Source organism: Schistocerca gregaria, chromosome 3 (genome assembly GCF_023897955.1).
Source record: "Schistocerca gregaria isolate iqSchGreg1 chromosome 3, iqSchGreg1.2, whole genome shotgun sequence".
Classification (NCBI taxonomy): Eukaryota; Metazoa; Arthropoda; class Insecta; order Orthoptera; family Acrididae; genus Schistocerca; species Schistocerca gregaria.
The window spans coordinates 496605860-496633477 of NC_064922.1; the positions used below are offsets into that span (position 1 = coordinate 496605860).

The 27618-nt window shown below is 42.7% G+C and overlaps 1 protein-coding gene across 3 annotated transcripts in view; it reads left to right on the top strand.

Annotated features, from left to right (window-relative positions):
• Nucleotides 1-27618, top strand: part of LOC126354065 (juvenile hormone esterase-like) — a 285547-nt gene that overhangs the window by 215737 nt on the left and 42192 nt on the right. For all 3 annotated transcript variants that reach the window (XM_050003436.1, XM_050003437.1, XM_050003439.1), the window contains exon 5: nucleotides 26547-26746. In XM_050003436.1, the coding sequence (XP_049859393.1) occupies nucleotides 26547-26746 (200 nt within the window). The remainder of the gene's footprint in view (nucleotides 1-26546; nucleotides 26747-27618) is intronic.

Consider the following 27618-nt stretch of genomic DNA (forward strand, 5'->3'; position numbering starts at 1 on the left):
GTGATTACATTTTCACGCAATTTTGGTACATAGATCCTGAGAAATCAATACCCAGAACAACCATCTCTGGCCGTAATAACGGCCTTGATACGCCTGGGTATTGAGTCAAACAGAGCTTGGATGACGTGTACAGGTACAGATGCCCATGCAGCGTCAACACGATGCCACAGTTTATCAAGAATAGTGACTGGCGTATTGTGACGAGCCAGTTGCTCGGCCACCATTGACCAGACGTTCTCAATTGGTGAAAGATCTGGAGAATGTGTTGGCCAGGGCAGTAGTCGAACATTTTATGTATTCACAAAGGCCCGTACAGGACCTACAATATGCGGTCGTGCATTATCCTGCTGAAATGTAGGGTTTCGCAGGGATCGAATGAAGCTTAGAGCCACAGGTCGTAACACATCTGAAATGTAACGTCCACTGTTGAAAGTGTCGTTAATGTGAAGAAGAGGTGACCGAGGCGTGTAACCAATGGTACCCCATACCATCACGCCGGGTGATACGTCAGTATGGCGATGACGAATACACGCTTTCAATGTGCGTTCACCGCGATGTCGTCATACATGAATGCGACCATCATGATGCTATAAACAGAACCTGGATTCATCCGAAAAATGACGTTTTACCATTCGTGCACCCAGGTACGTCGTTGAGTACACCATCGCAAGCGTCCCTGTCTGTGATGCAGCGTCAAGGGTAACCAAAGCCATGGTCCCTGAGCTGATAGTGCATGCTGCTGCAAACGTCGTCGAACTGTTCGTGCAGATGGTTGTTGTCTTTCATAGGTCCCCATCTGTTGAATCAGGGATCGAGACATGGCTGTACGATCCGTTACAGCCATGCGGATATGATGTCTGTCATCTCGACTGCTAGTGATACGAGGCCTTTGGGATCCAGCACGGCACCCTCCTAAACTCACAGATTCCGTATTCTGCTAACAGTCATTGGATCTCGACCAACGCGAGCAGCAATGTCGCGATACGATAAACTGCAATCGCGATAGGCTACAATCCGACCTTTATCGAAGTCGGAAACTTAATGGTACGCATTTCTCCTCCTTACACGAGACATCACAACAGCGTTTCACCAGTCAACGCCGGTCAACTGCTGTCTGTGTATGAGAAGTCGGTTGGAAATCTTCCTCATGTCAGCACGTTGTAGGTGTTACCAACGGCGCCAACCTTGTGTGAATGCTCTGAAAAGCTAAGCATTTGCATATCACAGCATCTTCTTCCTGTCGGATAAATTTCGCGTCTGTAGCACGTCATCTTCGTGGTGTAGTAATTTTAATGGCCAGTAGTGTATTACTAATGCAGGGTAGTCAGAAACAGTCTGAAAAGTTTGTAAGTGTGTTGTGCTGGGAAATAATTGTTAAGAAAAAGTTCGATACATTTTGCCGTTACCAAGTTCACTGACTTTGTTGTCAAACAGGCCTTTGCATGCACAGAGTTAAATGACCCTCCAGAGACGTGTCGCCAAATGCGGTCCTCGTTTGGTTTTCTATAACCGACCAAGAGAGCCGTATAAAAACTGGAGAGGGGACAGTGGTAAGGATCGGAACATCTGACAGTAATCGTATCTAGCGGTCCGCATGAATTTACTCGTACAACAGTATAGTTGGCTAATTTCAATTATAATTAACTCGGAAACAGCGAGTGTATCTAATTTTGTTCTTAACACTTATTTGTCAGCCCAGACTATCCTGCAACATTCTTACAAGCTTTTGACCATCCTATGTACCCGCCAACTTCACGTAGCTGAGAGAATCTACAAAAGCTGAACAATGGAGGAAGGTTTAATTTAAAACTGGTACTAATCACACTTAATTACTTGGGGTTCGATCGACTCATCACCTGAAAGTCCAAGGGCGTGGCATCTACAGATGATTCATCAGTTAGCTAAGGTAATAACTCTGCTCTTGTTTCTGCCAGAGCCTTGAGAAAATGGTGCACGTCAAAAACTGGATGGATTAGTAAAGTGGGGAATAAAGGGAGGGATAAAGACTGTTAGATACTAATGTCACGTGATGAGTTTAATGTGAAGATACACAGTGAAATTACAAAATTACATAAGCAATAGCTACAAAAAGGAAATAAAAAAAAGAATGTGATTATAAACACTTCCTCCAAACTCCATTTAAGTTACCAATAGTTTGAAAAGCGCAGCGTCTACTGCATTACACGTTTGCAACGTTCTGTGTCTGCAGTGCTGGAGGCTACTGTGTCCGGTAATTGTCTCGCAGAAGTGGTGTATGGTGTCTGCGTCAGACTAGGAACGTGCACTGTGCAGTAAGCTGTTTAAAGATCAAAGCGCCAGGCCGCAAGGCTTCGTCAGTTGAAGAAGGAATGAAAATGAATATGCCATAAAGTGACAATAAACACTGGAATTTTAAATAAGTATCTGACTCCCGCGATTAAGCTGGCAACAGGACGGCATGGCCCTAGAAGGCAAACTCACTGCCTCATCACTGTCTCTTCATTCTCTACATGGCTGCCTCAACGTCCTCTTTATAACTCTATGTCAGAGGGACTGAATCTTCTGCTAGAATGTACCTCTTGGTTTCTTACAGACTCTCCGACTATTACGATATATCAGTATTGTCACTGGCACGTCAGTTTGCAGTTCCATCCAATAGGTGACAGATATTTCGAGACTACGCCTTTGAGTCTCTGTGCGGAGCAAAAATTTCTAATCTTGTTGTGGCCGGTATGTGATTCAGGAACTCCCGTGTTGTTCTTAACTTGTTCATGTTGTGAGAGCTCCCAGCACTGGCTGTCATGTCCCCAGCGAATTGTTCAAGTGTTTGGGTGATTTTATGCGGTGTCGAGGTAAACACCACACAACAATAAAACCGTATGGTTGTGGTTGTTAGTGGAAAGCCTGCGCTTCGTCAGTGTTTGCGAATTATCAGCATCCCTCTTGGCGCCCGTCGCACTTTACGCAGGGTAGCACTTACCGAGTGAGGGAAACATTTCAGAATCCGACTATGTGTGGCCTATATTTCATTCATATGTCTTCACGCTTCTTTCATTGCATCCAACTTCATGCAGGGCAACACTTCTCAACCAAGCTAGATACTCAAGCTACCCGTTCCTAGAGTCTCATGCACCGTTTGCGACCTACGCATTGTCTTGTCCTCAATACCCAACGACGAATAATTGCAGCAAAATTAAGACAGTGCTGATCAACTTTTGGTGCCAAGAAAATATAACGTAACGTAAATGAAAAATCAACAGCGACACGGCAACAAATGAAATGCTATTTCAGTAACATTCTTTTGGCTGAATTATTGTACCATGATGTATTAAAACTACTAATGTTTCAACTGCTGTCATAAGCATCCTTCATCAGGACGATTACTTGTGTTTGGGGTTACAGCTTTATACAGGGTATTGCAAAGCCTTTGCATCAAACATCTAGTGGTGATCGATTTTTGTAAGATATAAAACGTTCCCTGACGCTAGGTGCCTTTTATTATTGGTTATGCCCCTGAGAGGCCACAGGGCGTAGACACTCTGCAGTGTGCATATGCATTGTGTGTTGTATGTAATCTAGTCATCTGCTCCACGTGAAAGGGGTTAGGTCAAGCAAAATTGAAGTTCCTGATTCGTTTCTAAATTATTTTTATCCGCTTTCAGACTCTCATTCCTAAGGGTTTTTGTTGAAAATCATTCCATCAAATTCCTGGGGTCGGTAGTACGCAGATGCAGCACACCTGGTTATTAGACAACACTAGACTGGCGAAGTCTCGTCGTCTCAGAACCGACGAATTTAAAACAAAAACAAGCGATATCAAACATTTTATCTTTAATAAAAGTTTTTCACCATGAATTTCGACACAAAGACTTTGAAAAACCATGTATACGTTGTAATGCGAGTGGATGGTTAGGGAGTAAACCTTTGCCAGTGCATGAATACCATCATCAAAATGATCAGCGGAGGCTTATAATAAATAAATAAAATTTCCACTGCCGAAGGTGTATCATCATTGGCAACTGTTAGTAGCTGTGAACAGTATCAGATTATTAACGTTGCGTCCATCAGTGGTCCCAGGTATCATCATGAATGTAAATGTCGTCAGTTGGTTTGTGCTGTGTTATACTGCAGTGCGGCTATGGTTTACAGCAGTACAGCTATGGTTGAATCAGTCAAGTTCTGCGAATGTCTTAGAGTGGAACGGGGAAACTCCAGTTATAATTGTCTTTGTGGACAGAGAAAAGTACGAGTCACTTACCAGAAAGGTAAAATCTCTAAAATCTGGACCTAAGAGGAACGGCCATGGCTACAAGTTTTTGAAGAGACATGATGTGCTCCAGGCGAATGGAATAACGAAATTAATACAATCTGCTACTGAGGAAGTCATGATTAAGTAATATGTTTACGATGAAGAACTGTACGACATTATGCATGATACTCATGTAATGACTGGCCACAGTGGATGTGACCGAATGATAAAATGATTAAAGTCAAAGTACTGTTATATTAGATTTATCTTAGCTTATATGAGCCTTGTTTACAAAAACAAAAAGGTCATAATAAAGGAATAGTAGTGAATCCCATGCTGTTCAGAGAGTTAAAATTCAAGTTTCAAGTCGATTTCATCGACTTCTAATCGCAACCAGATGGGAACTACGTATTCGTAACGGTTTCTCATGAACGGCTCACTAAATGCGTTGTTCTCAGCTTACTGAAGTCCAAAACAACTGAGGAAGTATGTGACAGCATTACTGACATTTTTGCAATGTTACGCGCTCCCACAGTGTTGCAGTCCGACACTGGTCGAGAGTTCGTTAGCAAAATAATGAGTAGTTTAACTGAACTAGCCCAGTTTTAAGATTGTGTGTGGTAAACCTAGACAAAGCCAGACCATTGGCAACGTAGAAAGAGCAAATCAAGGGACAGAAAATATCCTAATCACATGGACGCCAAAAACGCAACTACGCGGAATGGAACCATACACTAAGGTTTGTGCAGTTAATGACGAGTTGTGCTGCACGTTTTAAAATAAAAAGGTCCCCGTGCGAAACGATGATTGCATGTCCTCCTAGGCAATGTTTGTCTTCGTCAAGTTGACCTCCTGAAGCACTGGCGAACGTTCACTCTGAGAACGACTTCGAAAATTTAATAAAATCAACTGAGGAATGGCCATCAGAAAGGGACTAAAACTTTGCAGGATAATAATCATAGCAAGCCCCTAGTGCAAAAGGATAACATGCCAACAGGAACAGAGAGAAACACGGTGTCTCAGACAATTATATATACTGCCTAACTGGTTTAGATGGGTCATCTCGCGCTCTTACAAACACAGAACTTTTGTGTACAAGTGCTTAGAAGAACAAACACAAAGAATACAACAGTGCTTAGGTCGTCGTTTGCTACCAGTGGAAAAGGAATGTACAGTTCCCGACTTCGACCACGGAAGAGGAGATGCAAGGTGGATCTTGGATGTCGTTCTGGAGACAACGGCTCATGGTTTCTGCCGAAACGGGACGAGAGAAATGTCTTGAACCAGCTTTAAGCTAGTTAGTAGGTCGTTTTTAAATATTTCGGGAAGGGAGGATACGATATGCGATTATGACTACGACTGCGACATCATTTTGTTTCACGTCCCGGTTCAGTACTGGCCCATTTAGAATAATCTCAGAAGAGGAAGGTCCAGCAAAGAAAACTGTTGCTCTGAAGAGAATTGGGACGTCTCAGCCGAGATTCTTCAGATTCCACGGTTAACACAAATGTCAGACTCTGAGAAGCTTTTGCAAAAAGAATAATGTGTTATGTTGCTCTAAGTGCTATGGTGGAGGCCAATGCTGCAATAAACGAATTTTCTATAATATGAATAACTTTTCAAATTGCAGTTCATAAAATGCAACTTTCAAAATATGACTATCCTTTGTTATTCCAACCATGGTTCACATTCTGTACTTCTTGGTAATGAAGGCTTATCTTCACAAGAGATGGTGCACTATCCCTAGTGAATGTATATTGTTTGGTAAAACTGGAATTAATAATCCACTTTCAGTAAAGAGGTCAGTGAAGGTGCACAATTGCCAGTGATGGTATACTTTCACTGAAACTTTCACTTCCAGTATAGCCTACCCCTCCAGTCGAAAGTGGTTACATGTTCTGCCATACGATTTATGTCATGACCATGAGAAAGGTGTACCAGATGCTTATTGTTACTATTATTTGAAATTAACTTTTATTGGTAGTAATTAGCGAATCCGGTTGATGCATCCATTATGACGTAGTACTGCTGACACACAAACCGGTGAAGCCTGAGACAAGCCAGAGCTTCTTGTTACCTATAATGTTGTGTCAACGGTGAGTGCTTGGACTACTCCAAATCATGGTTTCCCTGCCGGCGTGGAATAACTGGCAACCAAGACAGTGGAAGCCCATAGCCGTCCTCACGGTTCATAGTGGATGGTCTCGACGGTCTCACCCCGCTGCTTTTCCTCTTAGTGGCGAGCGATTGCCTGGATATATCAGTCTCCTAGATACGAAACATCCTGGCAGATTAAAACTGCGTGCCGGACCGAGACTCGAACTCGGAACCTTTGCCTTTCGCGGGCAAGTGCTCTACCATCTGAGCCACCCAAGCACGACTTATGCCCCGTCCCAACAGCTTTACTTCTGCCAGTATTTCGTCTCCTACCTTGAGTCGTGCTTGGGTAGCTCAGATGGCGAAAGGCAAAAGTCACGAGTTCGAGTCTCGGTCCTGCACACAGTTTTAGTCTGCCAGGAAGTTTCGTATAGTGCACACTCTGCTGCAGAGGGAAAATCTCATTCTGGAAACATCCTCCAGGCAAGGGCTAAGCCATGTTTCCGCAACATCCTTTCTTTCAGGAGAGCTAGTTCTGCAAGGTTCGCAGGAGAGCTTCTGTAAAGTTTGGAAGGTAGGAGACGAGGTACTGGCAGAAGTAAAGCTGTGAGGACGTGGCGTGAGTCGTGCCTGGTGCGGCGCCACTACCCGAATTTACTGTATTATTGGAATTCCGGATAGCGGCTCTCGCGTGTAATAGGTTTGAATAGACACCCTATGGTGATCCAACTACTACACGTAATTTTTGGAATAAATAATGATAATGGGGCGTAACCAACTTATTTTTACGTCTATATTTGATTATTAGTAGCACTGATAATCTCTTTGAAGTGACTGAACAGGGAGCACTTAATTCTGTATGTTTGATATTGCCTAGCAGGAGGACATTATTCATTTAAAACACTACCACAGCCTGAAATCGTTTCACAATACAGAAACACACATGATAAACACTTGAACTTGCTTTAGGTTCATGTAAACTACACAAATTGTAAATACTGAATTTAATGTTATTGAGTTTGCACTGTGCTGAAGGCACAATGTGTACTGTGGTGGCAGCAATTTCCTTGAACGCTTAAGTAAAGAACAATATAGATCTGCTTGTCAAAATGGCTCAAATGGGACTTAACTGCTGAGGTCATCAGTCCCCTAGAAATTAGAACTACTTAAACCTAACTAACCTAAGGACATCACACATATCCATACCCGAGGCAGGATTCGAACCTGCGACCGTAGCGGTCGCGCGGTTCCAGACTGTAATGCATAGAACCGCTCGGCCACTCCGGCCGGCGATCTGCTTGTCAATATAGTTACTGAAAACACTAACTGAGAATCACGTTGCTCGGACGGAACCGTGTAGTTTTTGACTATGGAAATGTACTCAAGAGCCACCACATCGAGCTGGATAGTAATTAAGGTGGCACAGAACCTGGCATCTCCCACCCGTTGCATGAAGCGGCGTGTGCCGCCAATTTCGGCTTTAATTCCGACTATTTTCTCATGCAATATTGCTACGCCGATACTCACACACCATAACTTTTCACTGATGTTGCAGCAAATAGAAATCACTGGATATGGGGTAATAATGAGCTATTTCCTTTATATAATTGATTAAGCTCGGGGAATGCAATTTAAACCACAAAATTATTATTGCCTTCAAACTTTACACACTGTAGAGAACTCGGTTTGACTATTACACAAACTGATTCACAGAATATAAATGTACTGGTAATGGTGCCGGTATAACCACCATTGTTCATAATAATACTCTTCTAAGATAACTTCTAGTTCGTTGCTACCGAAGTGAGCTCACCAATGGACCTCATCAGTTATTGAGATCACAATACGCCGTTGGATGCGGCTACTGGTTCCTTCGCACCTCGCCGTTGGCACAAGCAACTCGTCGCAATTATCCCAGCATTGTACCATGCAGTGCCATGTACCTCAGGGCGGGAAACAGTACAATTTTTCATCTCACAGTCCATCTCCGTCGAAATTCCGCGTCTTACAATCCTTAGTGTCCATTTAGATTGTAGCCATATGATAAACGAAATCCATAACTGTTTTCAGCTCACTTCTAAATGGTCTGTTAGCAACGTTACCGTGGCACGCACCGGCAGTCACTATTATGACACTTAACACTTGTTCTGCCTCAGAGCTACGCCAACTTACTTCTACCGCCAATATTACGCGCCAACCTGTTGTACACTGTTCTCATTCTCGGGGATTCCCCCCCACACCTAAACATTATTTTACATTACGCCAAGTTCTCTATTTACAATTAAACATACCATAGCAGTACAATATTCAATTACAGTCATTTTCAAATATTAAATTTATATTACATTCATATTTTTCATACGTGTAACAATATTATTTAGTTTAATTCTTTTGTTATTTCGCTGTCAGAGTGCAGCACAAGCCAGACACTGTCTCCCGCATAGCGTTCTTTAATTTAGCTGACACCAGGCGGAAGCAATTCCGCTTTGCCTTCGATTCTGCCCCACAGATGGCATAAGCATCGGCTTTATCTACCGTTGCGCCTTGACTATGCTTGGCCTTCACTAAATGGCACGTTGTCACATTACACTGGGTAGCTCAGATGGTAGAGCTCCTGTCTGCAAATGGCAGATGTCCCGAGTTCGAATCTCGGTCCAGAACACAGTTTTAATCTGCCAGGAAGTTTTGTATCAGCACATACTACGCTGCAGAGTGAAAATCTCATTCTTCTAGATACGGTGGTTCTAGGCGCTACAGTCTGGAACCGCGCTACTGCTACAGTCGCAGGTTCGAATCCTGCCTCGGGCATGGATGTGTGTGATGTCCTTAGGTTAGTTAGGTTTAAGTAGTTCTAAGTGCTAGGATACTGATGACCACAGTAGTTAAGTCATATAGTGCTCAGAGCCATTTGAAGCATTTGAACCTAGATACGGTATGTCAACCATCTACATATTTCACATGCTTGTTTGAACTCAATGGACGTTCCACACTTATGCCATCGCCGATTGTTCAAGCTCTTGTTCTGCAAAATGTATTGTAAGACGTCTCACCTCTTTTATTGCAAAAAGTCACATAGACAGGGAAAAGGGTTAGGTGTCTAACGACAGTGTGCCCAGACTGTATGTGCCTGGTTTTCCCAGTGCTGTCTTCTTTATTCTCCCACTGCCAGCTAAAAGTGGAATAGGGTAATGTTTGTCGTTTACTAGGTTTGGGAACACTCATACAATGAGATAACAGTTTCAAACTTCCTCTCCAATTGAAACTGTGTGCCGGGCCAAGACTCGTACTCGGCACTCTTTCTTTTCTTGGGCAATTGCTTTTGTAAGTTTCGCAAGCGAGATTCTGTGAAGTTTGGAAGATAAGAGACAAGGTCCTCTCGTAAGTACTGCTGTGGAGAAGGGTCGTGAGTCATGCTTGGGTAGCTCAGTCGGTAGAGCACTCGCCTGTGAAATGTGAAGGTCCTAAGTTCGAGTCTCGGTCCGGCACTCAGTTTTAGTCTACCAAGAAGTTTCATGTCAGCGCAAACTCCGCTGCAGAGTGAAAATTTCATTTTGGAAAGACCCAGTTTGCCTCACAAGCGCTAATACATTCTGATAATCAAACACTTTAAATTTTGGCCGCCACTTTTCGGACTGATATTATCATATGATCGACGTAATTACGTATTGACATATCAACCATTTAGTTAGTTGAAGTGTATCAAAGTTATTGTTAACACGTTAAACACTTAGTTCAAATGCCTGGAGCAAAACACATGATATCCACTGTTGAGGTAGGCCGTTATAAGCTTAGATGAGTGACACAGTTCTTGCAATTCCTACCAATCCGTTCTAGTACTTTTACTTTACTCCTTGCCTCCACAGCCCGTGTAGGGGCTTGACCTTCAGGACAATGTCCGCTCACTCGTCTCTTCTGACTGCTGGACTCTCCATCTTTTAACTCCAATTCTTCTGAATTCCTGCTCCACGCTGTCTGGCCATTAGGTTCTTGGTCTGCCCCTTATATGATCGACGTAATTACGTACTGACATATCAGACCAGGTGGCTAACAAGTGGGATAAGGACATCATGTAGAACAAAGTGGGAAATAAATCAAAATGTTAGAAGTATTCACAATCAAGCCACGGTAGCTCATTACAAACAATACTGTAAGGTTCTTAAAATGTTATTAGGATGGCAAAGAGTATGTGACATGATAAAATTAAAACCATATGGTCAGTTGTGTATGGTCAGCAGCACAAGGTCGACGATATAAGGCCAGTTACTAATAAAAATACTTCTCTTACTGATAAATCAGATATATGTACAGTATTTAACAATCATGTTTTGAGCATTGCTAATGAATTAAATAAAAATTTACTTTCTGTACGGAATCATATAACTTTCTTGGCAAATGCCTTTCCGAGATTGATGTCTGAAATACTACTCTGTGATACAGACAAGGGGGAGATTGAGTCAATAATTAAATCACTGAAGACTAAGGACTCTCATGGCTATGGTGGAGTGCCTAGTAGAATATTAAAGAACTGTGCTGCACATGTTAGCCATGTATTTAGCCATGTTTGCAATTTTTCCTGTAGGAATGGTCAGTTTGGTGATTCAAATGGCTCTGAGCACTATGGGACTTAACATCTGAGGTCATCAGTGCCCAGACTTAGAAACTACTTAAACCTAACTAACCTAAGCACATCACACACATCCATGCCCGAGACAGGATTCGAACCTGCGGCCGTAGCACCAGCGCAGTCCGGACTGAAGCGCCTAGAACCGCTCGGCCACAGTGGGCGGCGAACGGTCAGTTTCCTTAGCGATTAAAGTACTCAGTAGTAAAGCCACTTTATAAAGAAGGAGAAAGGGATAATGTAGATAATTTTAGACCTATTTCTATGCCATTAGTGTTTGCTAAAATTACTGGAAAGGCTGTGTATGCAAGGATAATTGATCATTTTATATCAAACGATTCGCTATCAAATGTACAGTTCGGCTTTAGCAGTCGCTTAACGACTGAAAGTGCTATATTCTCTTTTCCCTTTGAGCTATTTGATGGGTTAAACAAAAGGATTCGAACGACAGTCATATATTGTGCTCATCACAAAATATTGCTCCAGAAGTTCGACCATTACGAAACATGGGGAGTAGCTCACAACTGGTTCACCTCTTACTTTAGCAACAGACAGCAAAAGGTCATTATTCACGATGTTGAGAATGGCTGCGATGTAGGGTCTGAGTGGGGCATGGTCAAGTAGGGGGTGCCCAGGGATCAGTGTTGGGCCCACTCGTGTTCCTTATTTATGTAAATGATATGTCCTCTAGTATTACGAGTAACTATAAAATATTTCTGTTTGCTGATGACTCTTGGTAGTAAGGGATGTCATGTGCAACATTGGCTTGATTTCAAATAATGCAGTTCATAAGTTCTTGCCTTGTAGAAAATAAACTAAGGCTAAATCACAGAAAGGCTCAGTTTTTAGAGTTTATAACACATAATTCAACAAAAACCGACGTTTTAATTTCACAGAATGGGCATATGATTAATGAAACTGAACAGCTCAAATTTCTAGGCGTTCAGATAGATAGTAAACTGTGGTGGAAAGCCCACGTTCAGGATCTTGTTCAAAGACTTAATGCTGCAATTTTTACTATTCGAACGGTATCTGATTTGAGTGATCGTTCGACACGAAAATTAGTCTACTTTTTCATTCGCTTATGTCGTATGGTATTATATTTTGGGGTAACTCTTTCCATTCTAAAACGATATTTTTGGCTCAGAAGCGGACGGTTCGGGCTATAAGTAGTGTAATTTCATGAACCTCTTGTCGGCTCCTGTTCACGAGTCTGAGTGTATTTCGACGTTGCCCTCTCAATATATATATATATATATATATATATATATATATATATATATATATATATATATATATATATTCCTTACTGACATTTCTTGTTAACAATAGTAGCTTATTCCCAAGAATAAGCAGCTTTCACTCAGTTAATACTTGGCAGAAATCAAACCTGATTTGATTCGGACTTCCTTAACTCTCGTGCAGAAAGGTGTGCAGTATACTGCTGCATTCATTATCAATAAGGTATCACTCGAATTCAAAAATCTTAGCAGTAAACCACGCGCTTTCAAATAGGAACTGAAGAGTTTCCTCATGGGTCACTCTTTCTATTCTGTCGAGGAGTTCCTTGAAAAATTAAGGTGATATTTTTTCTGTTGTTGATTGCGTTTACTTAAACTTATGTATTGACTTTTATCGGGTTCATAAACATTCTATTTCTGTCTGTTATTACTTTTATGTTGTAATTTCACGTTCCATGACCTTGAATATTTCCTCCTCAATTTGATCCTAGGGAACTTGACGTGTAAATAAACAAATAAATACATACACATTCCAAGGAACCTAAGCCACAACTACTACAGTCACACACTGCACCGGCCAGAGCGGCGACTGTAGTCAGCATGGGGGATAGGCTACGATACTACAATGTGCTTACATTCCAGCACAGAAATTCTGGAACAGAATTCTGGAAGAGAATTGCGAAAAACAACAAACTAGGTCCCAACAATCCTGGTGATTGGAGTGGAGTTTCCCGTCCGAAGAATACCGGTAGGTGACGACTGCATGTTCGTACTATGAAAATTAGACCAAACGGGAGAAAATACAAGAGTCTGATCCATGTGTTAGAAATCATATGTTGTTGCTGCGGTCTTCAGTCTAAAGACTGGTTTTCTGGAGCTCTCCATGCTACCCTATCCAGTGCAAGCTTCTTCATCTACGAGTAACTAGTGCAACCTACATCCTTCTGAATCTGCTTAGTGTATTCATCTCTTGGTCTCCCTCTACGATTTTTACCTTCCACGCTGTCCTCCAATATTAAACTGGTGATCCTTGTTACCTCAGAACATGTCCTACCAACCGATACCTTCTTCTAGTCAAGTTGGGCCACAAATTCTTTTCTCCCCAACTCTATTCAATACCTCCTCATTAGTTATGTGATCTATCCATCTAATCTTCAGCATTTTCTGTAGCACCACATTTCGAAAGCATCTATTTTCTTCTTGTATAAACTATCTATCGTCCATATTTTACTTCCATACATGGCTACACTCCATACAAATAATGGACCGATGACCTAGTAGTTTGGTCCCTCCCCCCTCTTTTAAATCAACCAATTCATACAAATCCTTTCAGAAAAAGACTTCGTGACAATTAAATCTATACTCGATGTTAACAAATTTCTCTTCTTCAGAAACCCTTTCCTTGCCATTGCCAGCCTACATTTTATATCATCTCTACTTCGATGATTTTGCTCCCCAAATAGCAAAACTCATCTACTACTTTAAGTGTCTCATTTCCTAATCTGATTTCCACGTCATCACCTGATTTAATTCGACTACATTCCATTATCCTCGTTTTGCTTTTGTTGATGTTCATCTTATAACCTCCTTTCAAGACACTGTCCATTTCGTTCAACTGCTCTTCCAGGTGGTTTGCTGTCTCCACCAGAATTACAATGTCATCGGCGAACCTCAAGGTTTTTATTTCTTCTCCATGTCTTTTAATTCTTACTCCAAATTTTTCTTTTCTTTCCCTTATTGCTTGAATAGCATCGGTGATAGGCTACAACCCTGTCTCACTCCCTTCCCAACCACTGCTTCCCTTTCGTGCACCTCAACTCTTATAACTGCCATCTGGTTTCTGTACATATTGTAAATAGCCTTTGGTTTCCTATATTTGACATCTGCCACCTTCAGAATTTGAAAGAGATTGTTCCAGTCAACATTGTCAAAAGCTTTCTGTAAGTCTACAAATGCCAGAAACGTAGGTTTGCCTTTCCTTAATGTGTCTTCGAAGATAAGTCGTGGGATTCGTATGTTCCAACATTTCTACGGAATCCAATTCGATGTTCCCCCAGGTCGGATTCTACGAGTTTTTCCATTTATCTGCAAAGAATTCGTGTTAGTATTTTGTAGCTGTGATTATTAAACTGATAGTTCCGTAATTTTCACACCAGTAAACACCGGCTGTCTTTGAGATTGGAATTATAATAGTCTTCTTGAGCTCTGAGAGTACTTCGCCTGTCTCATACATCTTGAACACTAAATGGTAGAGTTTTGTCAGGGCTGCCTCTCTCAAGGCTATCAATAGTTCTACTGGAATGTTGTCAACTCCTGGGGTCTTGTTTCCATTTAGGTCTCTCAGCGCTCTGTCAAATTCTTCACGCAGTATCATATCTCTTATTTCATCTTCATCTGCGTCCTCTCTCATTTCCATAATATTGCCCTGCAGTACATCGCCCTTGTATATACCTTCTAAATACTCCTTCCACGTTTTTGCTTTCCCTTCTTTGCTTGGAACTGGTTTTCCTCCTGAGCTCTTGATATTCATACAAGTGGTTCTCTTTTCTCCAAAGGTCTCTTTAATTTTCCTGTAGGCGGTATCTTCAAAATGTTCAAATGTGTGGGAAATCTTATGGGACTTAACTGCTAATGTCGTTAGTCGTTAAGCTTACACACTACTTAACCTAAATTATCCTAAGGACATGCCCGAGGGAGGACTCGAACCTCCGCCAGGACCAGCCTCCTAGTGATATCGGTCGGCAGCCTCCTCGGGCAATCAACACCCAAACGCAACAAGTTGCATATTGCAAATGCAAATGTCCAGTCTCTGCCAGCTCACTTTGACGAGTTCTAATATATACACTCCTGGAAATGGAAAATAGAACACATTGACACCGGTGTGTCAGACCCACCATACTTGCTCCAGACACTGCGAGAGGGCTGTACAAGCAATGATCACACGCACGGCACAGCGGACACACCAGGAACCGCGGTGTTGGCCGTCGAATGGCGCTAGCTGCGCAGCATTTGTGCACCGCCGCCGTCAGTGTCAGCCAGTTTGCCGTGGCAAACGGAGCTCCATCGCAGTCTTTAACACTGGTAGCATGCCGCGACAGCGTGGACGTGAACCGTATGTGCAGTTGACGGACTTTGAGCGAGGGCGTATAGTGGGCATGCGGGAGGCCGGGTGGACGTACCGCCGAATTGCTCAACACGTGGGGCGTGAGGTCTCCACAGTACATCGATGTTGTCGCCAGTGGTTGGCGGAAGGTGCACGTGCCCGTCGACCTGGGACCGGACCGCAGCAACGCACGGATGCACGCCAAGACCGTAGGATCCTACGCAGTGCCGTAGGGGACCGCACCGCCACTTCCCAGCAAATTAGGGACACTGTTGCTCCTGGGGTATCGGCGAGAACCATTCGCAACCGTCTCCATGAAGCTGGGCTACGGTCCCGCACACCGTTAGGCCGTCTTCCGCTCATGGCCCAACATCGTGCAGCCCGCCTCCAGTGGTGTCGCGACAGGCGTGATTGGAGGGACGAATGGAGACGTGTCGTCTTCAGCGATGAGAGTCGCTTCTGCCTTGGTACCAATGATGGTCGTATGCGTGTTTGGTGCCGTGCAGGTGAGCGCCACAATCAGGACTGCATACGACCGAGGCACACAGGGCCAACATCCGGCATCATGGTGTGGGGAGCGATATCCTACACTGGCCGTACACCTCTGGTGATCGTCGAGGGGACACTGAATAATGCACGGTACATCCAAACCGTCATCGAACCCATCGTTCTACCATTCCTAGACCGGCAAGGGAACTTGCTGTTCCAACAGGACAATGCACGTCCGCATGTATCCCGTGCCACCCAACGTGCTCTAGAAGGTGTAAGTCAACTACCCTGGCCAGCAAGATCTCCGGATCTGTCCCCCATTGAGCATGTTTGGGACTGGATGAAGCGTCGTCTCACGCGGTCTGCACGTCCAGCACGAACGCTGGTCCAACTGAGGCGCCAGGTGGAAATGGCATGGCAAGCCGTTCCACAGGACTAAATCCAGCATCTCTACGATCGTCTCCATGGGAGAATAGCAGCCTGCATTGCTGCGAAAGGTGGATATACACTGTACTAGTGTCGACATTGTGCATGCTCTGTTGCCTGTGTCTATGTGCCTGTGGTTCTATCAGTGTGATCATGTGATGTATCTGACCCCAGGAATGTGTCAATAAAGTTTCCCCTTCCTGGGACAATGAATTCATGGTGTTCTTATTTCAATTTCCAGGAGTGTATTTCAAACTGCTGATATACACGTAATACTTTTGTCAGAGACTTGGCTCAAACCAAGTATTCCTACAACTTCCGTAAACCTAGATGGCTATATCTTTCTCAGGCACGACAGATGCAACAGACGAGGGGGCGGAGTAGGGGCGTACATCTGATTTGTCACCTACAGTACTACACACATCCGACAACAATGTAGATAAACAAGTGGAATATATGTTCACAGAGATCAAATCACTTAACAGAAAGTGCTTAATATGTGTCCTTTACAAACCTCCTAAAGTAGGTGGGTTCGCCTGCTTCGAAACTGCCCTCTCTAGTCTCGAATCATCATATGAACATGTAATTATAGCAGGTGACACTAATATTAATTTTCTGTGCAATAGTCCTTCCACTGGGAAATTTAAGAGGATGCTTTCTTCCTCAAATATGACGCTACTTCAGCTGGCACCTACTCATCACACGACTACCAGTCACACTTTCATTGATATATTCGCAACGAAATCTCCGAATAGAATAATCTGCACCTCTCAAATATCTGCGCCTGGCATGTCTGCCCATGACATCATTTCCATGACGTATTCACTAGAATGTCCTAGAAAGAAACAAAAACTGTCTACATACCGATACCTCAAACGCATAAATTTGACTGAACTCGAAACTGAGGCACAAGAAATAGTTTGGGGGATGACCTCTTCTCCCCTCATGGACATAAACGACAAACTCCAGGATTTCACTAACAAAATTACTCAACCGTATGACAAATATGCTCCAATAAAGACTAGAAAAGTAAAAAGGCAACCTGCACCCTGGCTGACTGATGAACTAAAACAGCTCATGAATCTCAGAGATGCTGCACATCGAGCATACAAGATACACCCTACACCTGAAAATCATGCTGTATACAAGTTTAAACGAAACAAAGTCAGTCAAGCGGTGAGAAACGCTAAGCTCAAACATGCCCGTACATTAGCTGACAATAGATGTAGACCAGCTATCCTGTGGAAAAATCTTCGTAGTCTCGGTTTAGACAAAATAAAAGTTGCAGAAAATCACATGGTCCCAGCTGAAAAACTAAACCGATTCTTCACGTTACCTACTACCAAAATTGTACCGCAAAAAGAAACAGAGAATCATTGATTACTTCATGGGGTTGAACGACTGTAGCAAAGAAAAATTCTATCTACAGCACGTCACTTGCAGTACTGTCAAGAATGCCATAATGCGGATTAGATCAGCATCTACTGGACATGATGGTATCACTATCCAGATGGTAAAACTTATTATTGACCAACTACTGCCCTTTATAACAGACATTTTCAATGATTCATTAATCACAAGTGTTTTCCCTGAGGTCTGGAAACTGGGACAAATTAAGACACTGCCTAAAAAGGACATAACCACAGCACCCTCTGACTACCGCCCCATCTGCCTTCTTCCTGCACTATCAAAGGCCTTAGAATATATAGTTCATGACCATCTCACCATCTACCTCACTACTAACAACCTACCACACGAATACCAATCAGGTTTCTGTAAACATCGAAGCACAACATCTGCTCTGATAAAGGTGACAGATGACCTGAAACTTGCCATGGACAGACAAGAAGCGACTATCATTTGCTTCTTAGATTTCAGCAAAGCATTTGATACTGTCGACTTCGACATCTTACTGGCCAAACTTAGCGGTCTAAATTTCTCACCAAGTGCAGTGCAATGGTTTCGCTCATACATGACGTCTCGTCACCAACGTGTCCTGTCTGGGAATATAAAATCACAATGGCGGCAGGTAGTGTCAGGCGTTCCCCAAGGCTCAGTATTAGGTCCTATACTCTTCTCTCTGTATGTCAACGATGTGTCATCGGTTCTGACCTATTGCAAATACCACACGTATGCTGATGACCTTCATTGTATCTAAGTGCGAAACCAAGCAATCTCAAGAAAGCTATTGAAAATTTCAATACTGACCTCGATGCACTGTCAAAATGGGCACAGGACATAGGTCTAAAACTAAACCCATCTAAAACCCAAGCGGTACTTGTTGGTCACTCTAAGCTCATTAGCCCAAAACATCGGGAATCCTTACCACCTCTTATCCTAAATGGAACAGATATTAACTTCTCTCCCTCAGCAAAGAGTTTGGGAGTAATAATAGATGAAAATCTAAATTGGACAGAGCACGTAACTGCAGTGTGCAAAAAAGCATCAGCATCCCTTCATGTCCTACAAAAATATAAAAAACTCTTCCCTTTCGATCTGAAAAAGAAATTAGTACAAACGCTTATATTCCCAATCATTGACTACAGCGATATTATCCTACAAGGCCTCTCTCAGGAAAATTCCCGACGTCTAGAACTGGTCATGAATGCCTGCTTCCGATATATCTGTGACGTTCGACTTTTCGATCACATTTCACCAGCATACGCAAAATTGTCCTGGCTGCGTGCAGACAAACGCAGAGATTTCCATACACTCTGTCTCATCTACTGCCTTATAAATGTAAACTGTCCCTCATATCTCTCCTCGTCCCTAACGCTCATGTCGGAACAACATGACAGAAACACACGTTCCCATTATAATAAAATCCTCTCCGTTCCACTGCATCGCTCAGTCACCTTCTCCAAGTCCTTTACAGTAGCGGGAACCCGACTCTGGAATAACCTCCCTCGTTATGTTAGAGAACTTAAAAACATGTCCAGCTTCAAAAAACAGTTAATGACGTATATACTTAAGCAACAGTAATGCCTTCCTCTGTACATGAATGCACTTCACCTCATTACTTCCCTCTTTCCCCCTCCTTAAATCTCCATTCCCCAAAACACGCTAAACTAATAACTATTTTACACACCAAGATATTATGTACATCTGCACAAACCTTCATTACTGTTGCCAATCCTTCTCATGTTTGTCATTATTATTTGATTTTTTTACTGTTATTGTTATTGCCTATTATTGCTTTTATCATAATCTGTATGTATAGCACCTGCTGTAAAAATACTGCCAGCATTTAATTTATTAAGTCTTAGTCATGTTTATCATTACATTTTTTTACTGTTATTATTATTGCTTTTATCATAATCTGTATGTATAGCACCTGTTGTAAAAATACTGCCGCATTTACTTTATTAAGTCTTAGTCACTACTCTTTATTCATATTGTCACTAGAGTAAGCTAATATTCTCATTTAAACTATGGTCATGATGTAACTCTGATGTGTGAAATGCTGTATGAGTGGAACACTGGTCCGATGTAAGAGAGGGCCTGATGGCCCTAATCTGATCAGGTTAAATAAACAAATAAATAAATAAATAAATAAATATGCCTCCTCATCCTTACATTTCTCCTCTAGCCATCCCTATTTGACCATTTTGCACTTTCTGTCAATCTCATTTTTGAGAGGTTTTTATTCCTTTTTGCGCGCTTCATTTACTGCATTTTTTTTATTTTCTCCTCTCATCAGTTAAATTCAATATCTCTACTGTTACCCAAGGATTTCTACTAGCCTTCGTCTTTTTACCTACTTGATCTTCCGTTGCCTTCACTATTTAACCTCTCAAAGCTACCCATTCTTCTTGTACTGTATTTATTTCCCCAGTTCTTGTCAATCTTTCCCTAACGCTCTCTCTGAAACTCTCTACAGCCTCTGGTTCTTTCAGTTTATCGAGGCCCCATTTCCTTACAGTTCCACCTTTTAGCAGTTTCTTCAGTTTTAATCTATAGTTCATAACCAATAGATTGTGGTCAAAGTCCAGATCTGCCCCTCGAAATGTCCTACAATTTAAAATCTGGTTTCCAAATCTCTGTCTCGCCATTAAATAATCTATCTGAAACCTTCCATTGTCTCCAGGCCTTTTCTTGATCCTTAAACCAAGTGTCAACTATGATGTTTATGCTCTGTGCAAAACTCTACCAGGTAGCTTTCTCTTTCATTCCTTACACCCATTCCACGTTCACTAACTACTTTTCCTTCTCTTCCTTTTGCTACTATCGAATTCCGGTCCCCCATGGATGTTAAATATTCGTCTCCCTTCACTATCTTATCATACATGTCATCAATCTCTTCCTCATCTGCGGAGATAGTTGTCATTCAAAGTTGTACTACTGTGGTAGGCGTGGGCTTCGTGTCTGTCTTGGGCACAGTAATGCGTTCACTATGCTGTTTGTAGAGGCTTACCCGCTATCCTAATTTTTATTTATTATTAAACCTACTCCTGCATTACGCCTATTCGTATTTGTTTTAATAATACTCTGTTCACCTGATCAGAAGAGTTGTTCCTCCTGCCACTGAACTTCATTAACTCCCACTATATCCAACTTTAACTTACCCATTTCCCTTTTAAAATTCTCTAATCTACCTGCCAGATTAAAGGATCTGACATTCCACGCTGCAGTCCGTAGAACGCGTTTTCTTTCTCCAGATAACGACGTCCTGCTGAGTAATCCCCGCCCAGAGATCCGAATGGAGGACTATTTTACTTCCGGAATATTTTACCCAAGAGGACGCCATCATCATTTAACCATACAGTAAAGCAGCATGTCCTTGGGAAAAATTATGGCTGTAGTCTCCCCTTGCTTTCAGCCGTTCACAGTAACAGCACAGCAAGAACGTTTGGTTAACGTTATAAGGCTAGATCAGTCAATCATCCACACTGTTGCCCCTGCAACTACTGAAAAGGCTGCTGCCCCTCTTCAGGAACCACACGTTTGTCTGCTCTCTCAATAGATACCCCTCCGTTGTGGTTGCACCCACGGCACAGCTGTCTGTATCGCTGAGGCACGCAAGCCCCCCCATCAACAGTAAGGTCCATGGTTCATTATACATATAGAAATCCACCTACAGTGCAGTCCACAACGAGAAGATATAATTGTACAATAATCAATTTCGTCAGTCGGCAGCTCGTGGTCGTGCGGTAGCGTCCTCGCTTCTCACGCCCGGGTTCCCGGGTTCGATTGCCGGCGGGGTTAGGGATTTTCTCTGCCTCGTGATGACTGGGTGTTGTGTGATGTCCTTAGGTTATTTAGGTTTAAGTAGTTCTAGGGTACTGATGACCATAGACATTCCCATAGTTCTCAGAGCCGTTTGAACAAATTTCGTCATTTTGTATGCCAAATAATGTTTCCTCCTGTTACGCCCCAACATGTGGTAATGATCTGACTTCATTTTTCACTTGTTGCCCAATATCCTGTTTAACATTTCCAACACGGAATAGTGTTTATGTTGCCTCACAGCGTATCTGTTCCACGCGGCGTTCTTAATCGTCTTGGTTAAGTACCAGGGCCTGCATCCTATGTTTACACTCCTGCATTTCCCTATCTTGTTTCTCCAAATGTTAGTCATAAATAGCAGTTTTTCCGATGACTTCCTTTTGCACTTCATCTATTTCAGATTCGAACTTCTTAAAACTTTTCGTATGCTCTTCGATGTGCTGCTCTGACCGAGTCGTGAGCAGGTCTTTTTATTTGTAGCGTTACTGGTTTCATCAGTCTTTGCAGAAAGATAAATACTAGTCTGTTCTATTTTCTTATCAGTTTCTTCTAGCCTTCTAGCGCTCTCTTGAGATCCCTTCTTGAGAATTTTCTCTAATCTTTGGTATTAATAAATTTTTAATGTCTTTTAAAACTTTTACATAAGAATATTAAAATACTTGTACTCAAATAAATGAAACATTTGAGCCAAAAGGCTCCCATCCACCAGTTTGGATTGGAATCCCTGAATCCTCCTGTTTCAATTTAGTGACATACCGCTTTTTAGCCGTGTTTTATTCTGACGGACAATGAATGCTGAGTCCAAAGTTCTGAACTTTTTAGCTATACTGTTTTAGTTACGTGAGTATACAAATTTTAGAATCCTTATGCAAAAGATTTTAAATTTTTTTCTAAATTTGAAAATAATTTTAGAAAATTATTATATCAGTGGATTAGAAAATAATTATGTCAGTGGATGTCTCAGGGTGGTTGTTCCTTCTTGATTTACTGTTATGCATATGTTCATTTGAAGATGTGGCTCTCAGTGCCCGGAAACCGGTAGTGATCTAAAAATAAAGGACGAAACACAGCTGAAGCGTTTATGAATACCCACGATGATAAATCACAGTTGTGGTTGCCCTATCTGCAAGATTTCCGTTTATGTTATGTACACATCAGACATTCATTCTTCTCGTTTGAGTGTATCCGGGATAGTTGACGACTCAGCCTCTGGGCTTCCCATATCTACTGACGAACCGCAGTCCCCTACACTGGAATATTTCGACGTCTCACTGCTGCCTGCTTAATTTTTCATCTCTCTGTGGCCATTTTCGCCTCAGCTGCATTGATCTTCATCTGACGTGAACTAAAATATGTCACAGGGCCATAAAAGAACATGACTGGTAATCTGCATCACAATAACTCTCTTCTATAGTAAATGTAAAGGAACAGTAATTCAAACTGTGGCGCTCTTTTCAATTCAAAGATGTATTCAGTGTTAAGAAGCACACTGAACTTACATACAATGCAATAGCTTGGGAATGAAGTTTTATAGGTAGATATAATTCTGATGTAGCATAGCATTAACAAATTAGCGTGGACTACTATGGCAAGACTGTGCAACGACATGTACGTTACTGATTGTTGTCAAAGTGTTATACCAATATTATGATTCGCCGTCAATGTATTCACTGATAACTGTTTGCATCTACAGAACCTGTCAAAAATTTTTGAGTCTTACTAGTACGTGTGTCTTATAGAGGATCCGGCTAGAAACCTTCCTGAAAAACACATTCTCCCCTTAGATTTAGGATTAAGTGATGGAATCAACTTCTTTCCTAGCTAGCGTTCAGCGAGAATCTCTCACACCGGAAAATGGCGCAATTTATTCCTGTTTATAAAAAGGGTAAGAGAACAGAGGCGCAGCCATCTGTTGCACGATCCTAGGGCATATTCTTGATACTATTTTAAACTCGAACTTCGTGACGTTCTCAGAAGATATTTACTACAATTAGACAAATGATAGAAAAAAGTTATCTGCAGAAAACCTCATCATCTGTAGTGTCACTTCTCATCTCTGCACTTGGGCACTGGAAGGTATTTTGATACTCTATGAAGAACCTGCGTTTTATGTTCAGATGTTTTCTTCACATCCTCCAATATTTTATATTCACTAGAAAAGCAAAAAATTGAGAGCTTGGAAGGATGACAGCTGGAGATTGATATTGCCTTTTTTGTATTGAATGATAGTGCGGGACAATATGGCAAATGTGGGTATATAACCAAAGCATGCATAAGAGAAAATATTTTGACTAGTGTATTGCCGTGTGTTTAAAGGGCTCCTGTGTCTAGAACAACTCTTGGGAATAATGTAAGGAGTCGAAACCATAGTCCACTGATGACCCTTTTAAATAATCTGAAACGTTTTTGGTCTAAACAAGATATTTCACGTTCGCAAAAAACTGTATAACGCTCATATTATTCATATACGCATTTTTATTGCCTTCTTTCTTCGCTTCTGCTTCATAAAACAAAAAGGTCTCAGAAGTTTTCATCTTCAATTTGTTGATACCAATACATTTGACCCATAAGTGCTGTAAGTACTTTTAACAAGAACGTTCGATGACGGAACGGTCTGCTTGAAGTCAAACATTTTCAGTTTGCCATGAAACTTGAGTGGTGACCTTGCAGTTCCTTTTCGCTTACTTTTCTCACAGAGAATAGTAAAGGAAGTTATGCACATTTCATAAGCTGTTTCAATGATTTAATGTATGCATCAACTTGAGTTTCAGCAAACCGGATATTAAACTTTTATCGAAAAATTACAATCCAGGCAAAAATCTTACACTATGCGATCAAAAGTATCCTACTCCCCCGAAAACATACGTTTTTCATATTAAGTGCATTGTGCTGCCATTACTGCCAGGCACACCATATCAGCGACCTCAGCTGTCATTCATTAGACCTTTTGAGAGGGTAGGATTGGGCGCTCCGCGGAACTCACGGACTTGGAACGTGGTCAGGTGATTGGGTGTCACTTGTGTCATACGTCTGTACGCGAGAGTTCCACTCTCCTAAACATCCCTAGGCCCAATGCTTCCGATGTGATAGTTAAGTGGAAACGTGAAGGGACACGTACAGCACAAAAGCGTACAGGCCGACCTCGTCTGTTGACTGACAATGACCGCCGACTGTTTAAGAGGGTCATAATGTGTAATAGGCAGACCTATACAGACCATCATACAGGAATTACAAACTGCATCAGGGTCCACTGCAACTACTGTGACAGTTGGGCGGGAGGCGAGAAAACTTGTATTTCATGGTCGAGCGGCCGGTTAATGCCAAACGACGCCTCGCTTGTTGCAAGAAGCGTAAACATTGGACGTTTGAACAGCGGAAAAAGGTTGTGTGGAGTGACGAATCACGGTACACAATGTGGCGTTCCGATGGCAGGATGTGGGTCTGGCGAATGCCTGGTGAACGTCATCTGCCAACGTGTGTAGTGCCAACAGTAAAATTCGTACCGGTGGTCGTGTTTTTCATGGAGGGTGCTTCTACCCCTTGTTGTTTTGTGTGGCACTATCACAGCATAGGCCTACATTGATGTTTTAGGCACCTTCTTGCTTCCCACTGTTGAAGAGCAATTCGGGGATGGCAATTGCGTCTTTCAACACGATCGAGCACCTGTTCATAAATACGGCTTGTGGCGGAGTGGTTACACGACAATAAAATCCCTGTAATGGAGTGGCTTGCACAGATTCGTGCCCTGAATCCTACAGAACACCGTTGGGATGTTTCGGAACGGCGACTTCGTGCCAGGCCTCACCGACCGACATCGATACCTCTCCTCAGTGCAGCACTCCTTGAAGAATGGGCTGCCGTTCCACAAGAAACCTTCCAGCACCTGATTGAACGTATGCTTGCAAGAGTGGAAGCTGTCATCAAGGCTAAGGGTGGGCCAACACCATACTGAATTCCAGCATTACAGCTGGAGGATGCCACGAACTTGTAAGTCATTTTCAGCCAGGTGTCCAGATACTTTTGATCACATAATGTATATCGCATCTGAGTTCGAATGTAGGCGAAGAAACAAGAAATGCAGTTTCTTGCCATGTAGTCTAGCAGCTACATGTTTTATTTCCAGGAATTGATGATGGATGAGCTTTGTTATATGTAGACCTCAGAAAGGCCATTAAATCATAAAAAGTGTTACGAAAAATTCGGGACTGACACTATTTCTCCAACCATCTTTTCACCTGGATGGAGGAAAATGATGGTTTCATGTTAACACTAACCCGTATTGTTCATGTGGAAGGGAAATCCCGTGATGATGACGAGATCCCATACTCGGAGGAATGTAGGGAACGATGCGGGAGACCAGCACCGCCGTCTAGACAAGGCAGTAGCGGAGGTGGCTTGCCATTGCCTTCCTCCGACCATAATGGTGATGAATGACGATGATGATGGAGACAACACAACAACACCCAGTCATCTCGAGGCAGAGAAAATCCGTGACCGCGCCGGGAATCCAACCCGGGGCCCCGTGCTCGGGATGCGAGAATGCTACCACAAGACCACGAGATGCAGACGAAATCCCGCGATGAGGCCTTGAAAACCGAACATAGTCGACCGACCGCCATGTCGTTTTGAGTTATTCATCATAGAATGCGGTATGGAGGGGCATGGGATCGGCACACGGCACTTCCGGCCATTGTGGACGTTACGATTTTGGATCCGCTGCCTCTCAGTCAGATAGCTCCTCAGTTGGCATTACGGGGCTGAGTACACCCCAGTCCAGTCCTCTCATAAAGGAGAAATCCCTGGCAGTAACGGGAATCGAACCTGGTCCCCCGCATGAAAGTCTGTCGCGTTGACCACAGGGCTACGGAGGAAGACATTGTTCATACTGCCTTTAAAGTTTTCCATGCAGTAGAACCAAATGAACTGCGACGACCATCAGACAAACAAATGAATTTAGCCTCCTACGAAATACAAGATCTAGTGCGAAGAAATATAAGGGAAAACATTGTGATAGTGACACGTTACTGGTCAATTCGAAATACATACGAAGTAAATATCTCATTCATGCCATGTCTCAGGGAACCTATTTCTTTCGAATATTTGTCATTCTGACAGGCCTGTTCTCGCGGCTGATTATCCAGAGCGGTAACTTCATCGTGACCTCAGTTCCCCTGGAAGCGGCTCGTAGGAACGCCTTCAGACTGGGGGCTGCCCTGGGCTTCGAGACGGATGATTCCCAGCAGCTGGTGGACTTCCTGCGCTCTGTCAACGCTACGGACCTGCTGGTGGACAGCTCACTCATACTGACAGACGAGGTTTGATGTATGATTTTGGCAGTTATAGCATCCTGTAATAGTGCATTCTTGGCAGATCCACATTCTCATGATGACTAAAGAAAGTAATGTTACTGAAACATGTGTAAAACATAATCCGTGTCATATGAATGCATGTGCCGATTCCAGCTGCATACGGCTGGATCGCCTGGAACAATTTCATGCAAATTTTTTACATATAAGACATTCTGTAAGTAAAAATACGCTGTTGGGAAAACATTGCCGTCTTGTCCTTGGCTGGCTCTGAGCACTATGCGACTTAACTTCTGAGATCATCAGTCGCCTGGAACTAAGAACTAATTAAACCTGACTAACCTAAGGACATCACACACTTCCATGCCCGAGGCAGGATTCGAACCTGCCACCGTAGCGGCCGCTCGGCGCTAGACTGTAGAGTCTAGAACCGCACGGCCGCTCCGAACGGACTCGTGTCCTTATCGATGGGGAAGGATATCGAGGGGATGATACGTAAAAGTAATCGAAAACGAACTCTATTATTGACGAATCTATGGTTTTCTTTGGTTCTGGGCTAACTGTTGGAATTTCCGAGGACATTTACCCATAATTGTTAGGTAGGGGTGGGGGAGATCGGAATTTGGGATGGATGCGAAGAGTTGAGACAAGATAGTCTAAAACGGCGAATATCAGTGGCACAACCATGGCGTTCATTGTTGCCTGGTTGAGACGTAACAGTTCTGTAGCCAACTTGTCCATGGTGGAAGTGTAGGAGTCGGATTGGGGAGGGGGATAACGTCTAAACCATAAGTTTGGAATGTGTGGAACAGTTTCAACTAAAAGTGGTTCTCATACAGATGAGCTTATGTCTGGATGTAAATCCCAATAAGAAATGCACA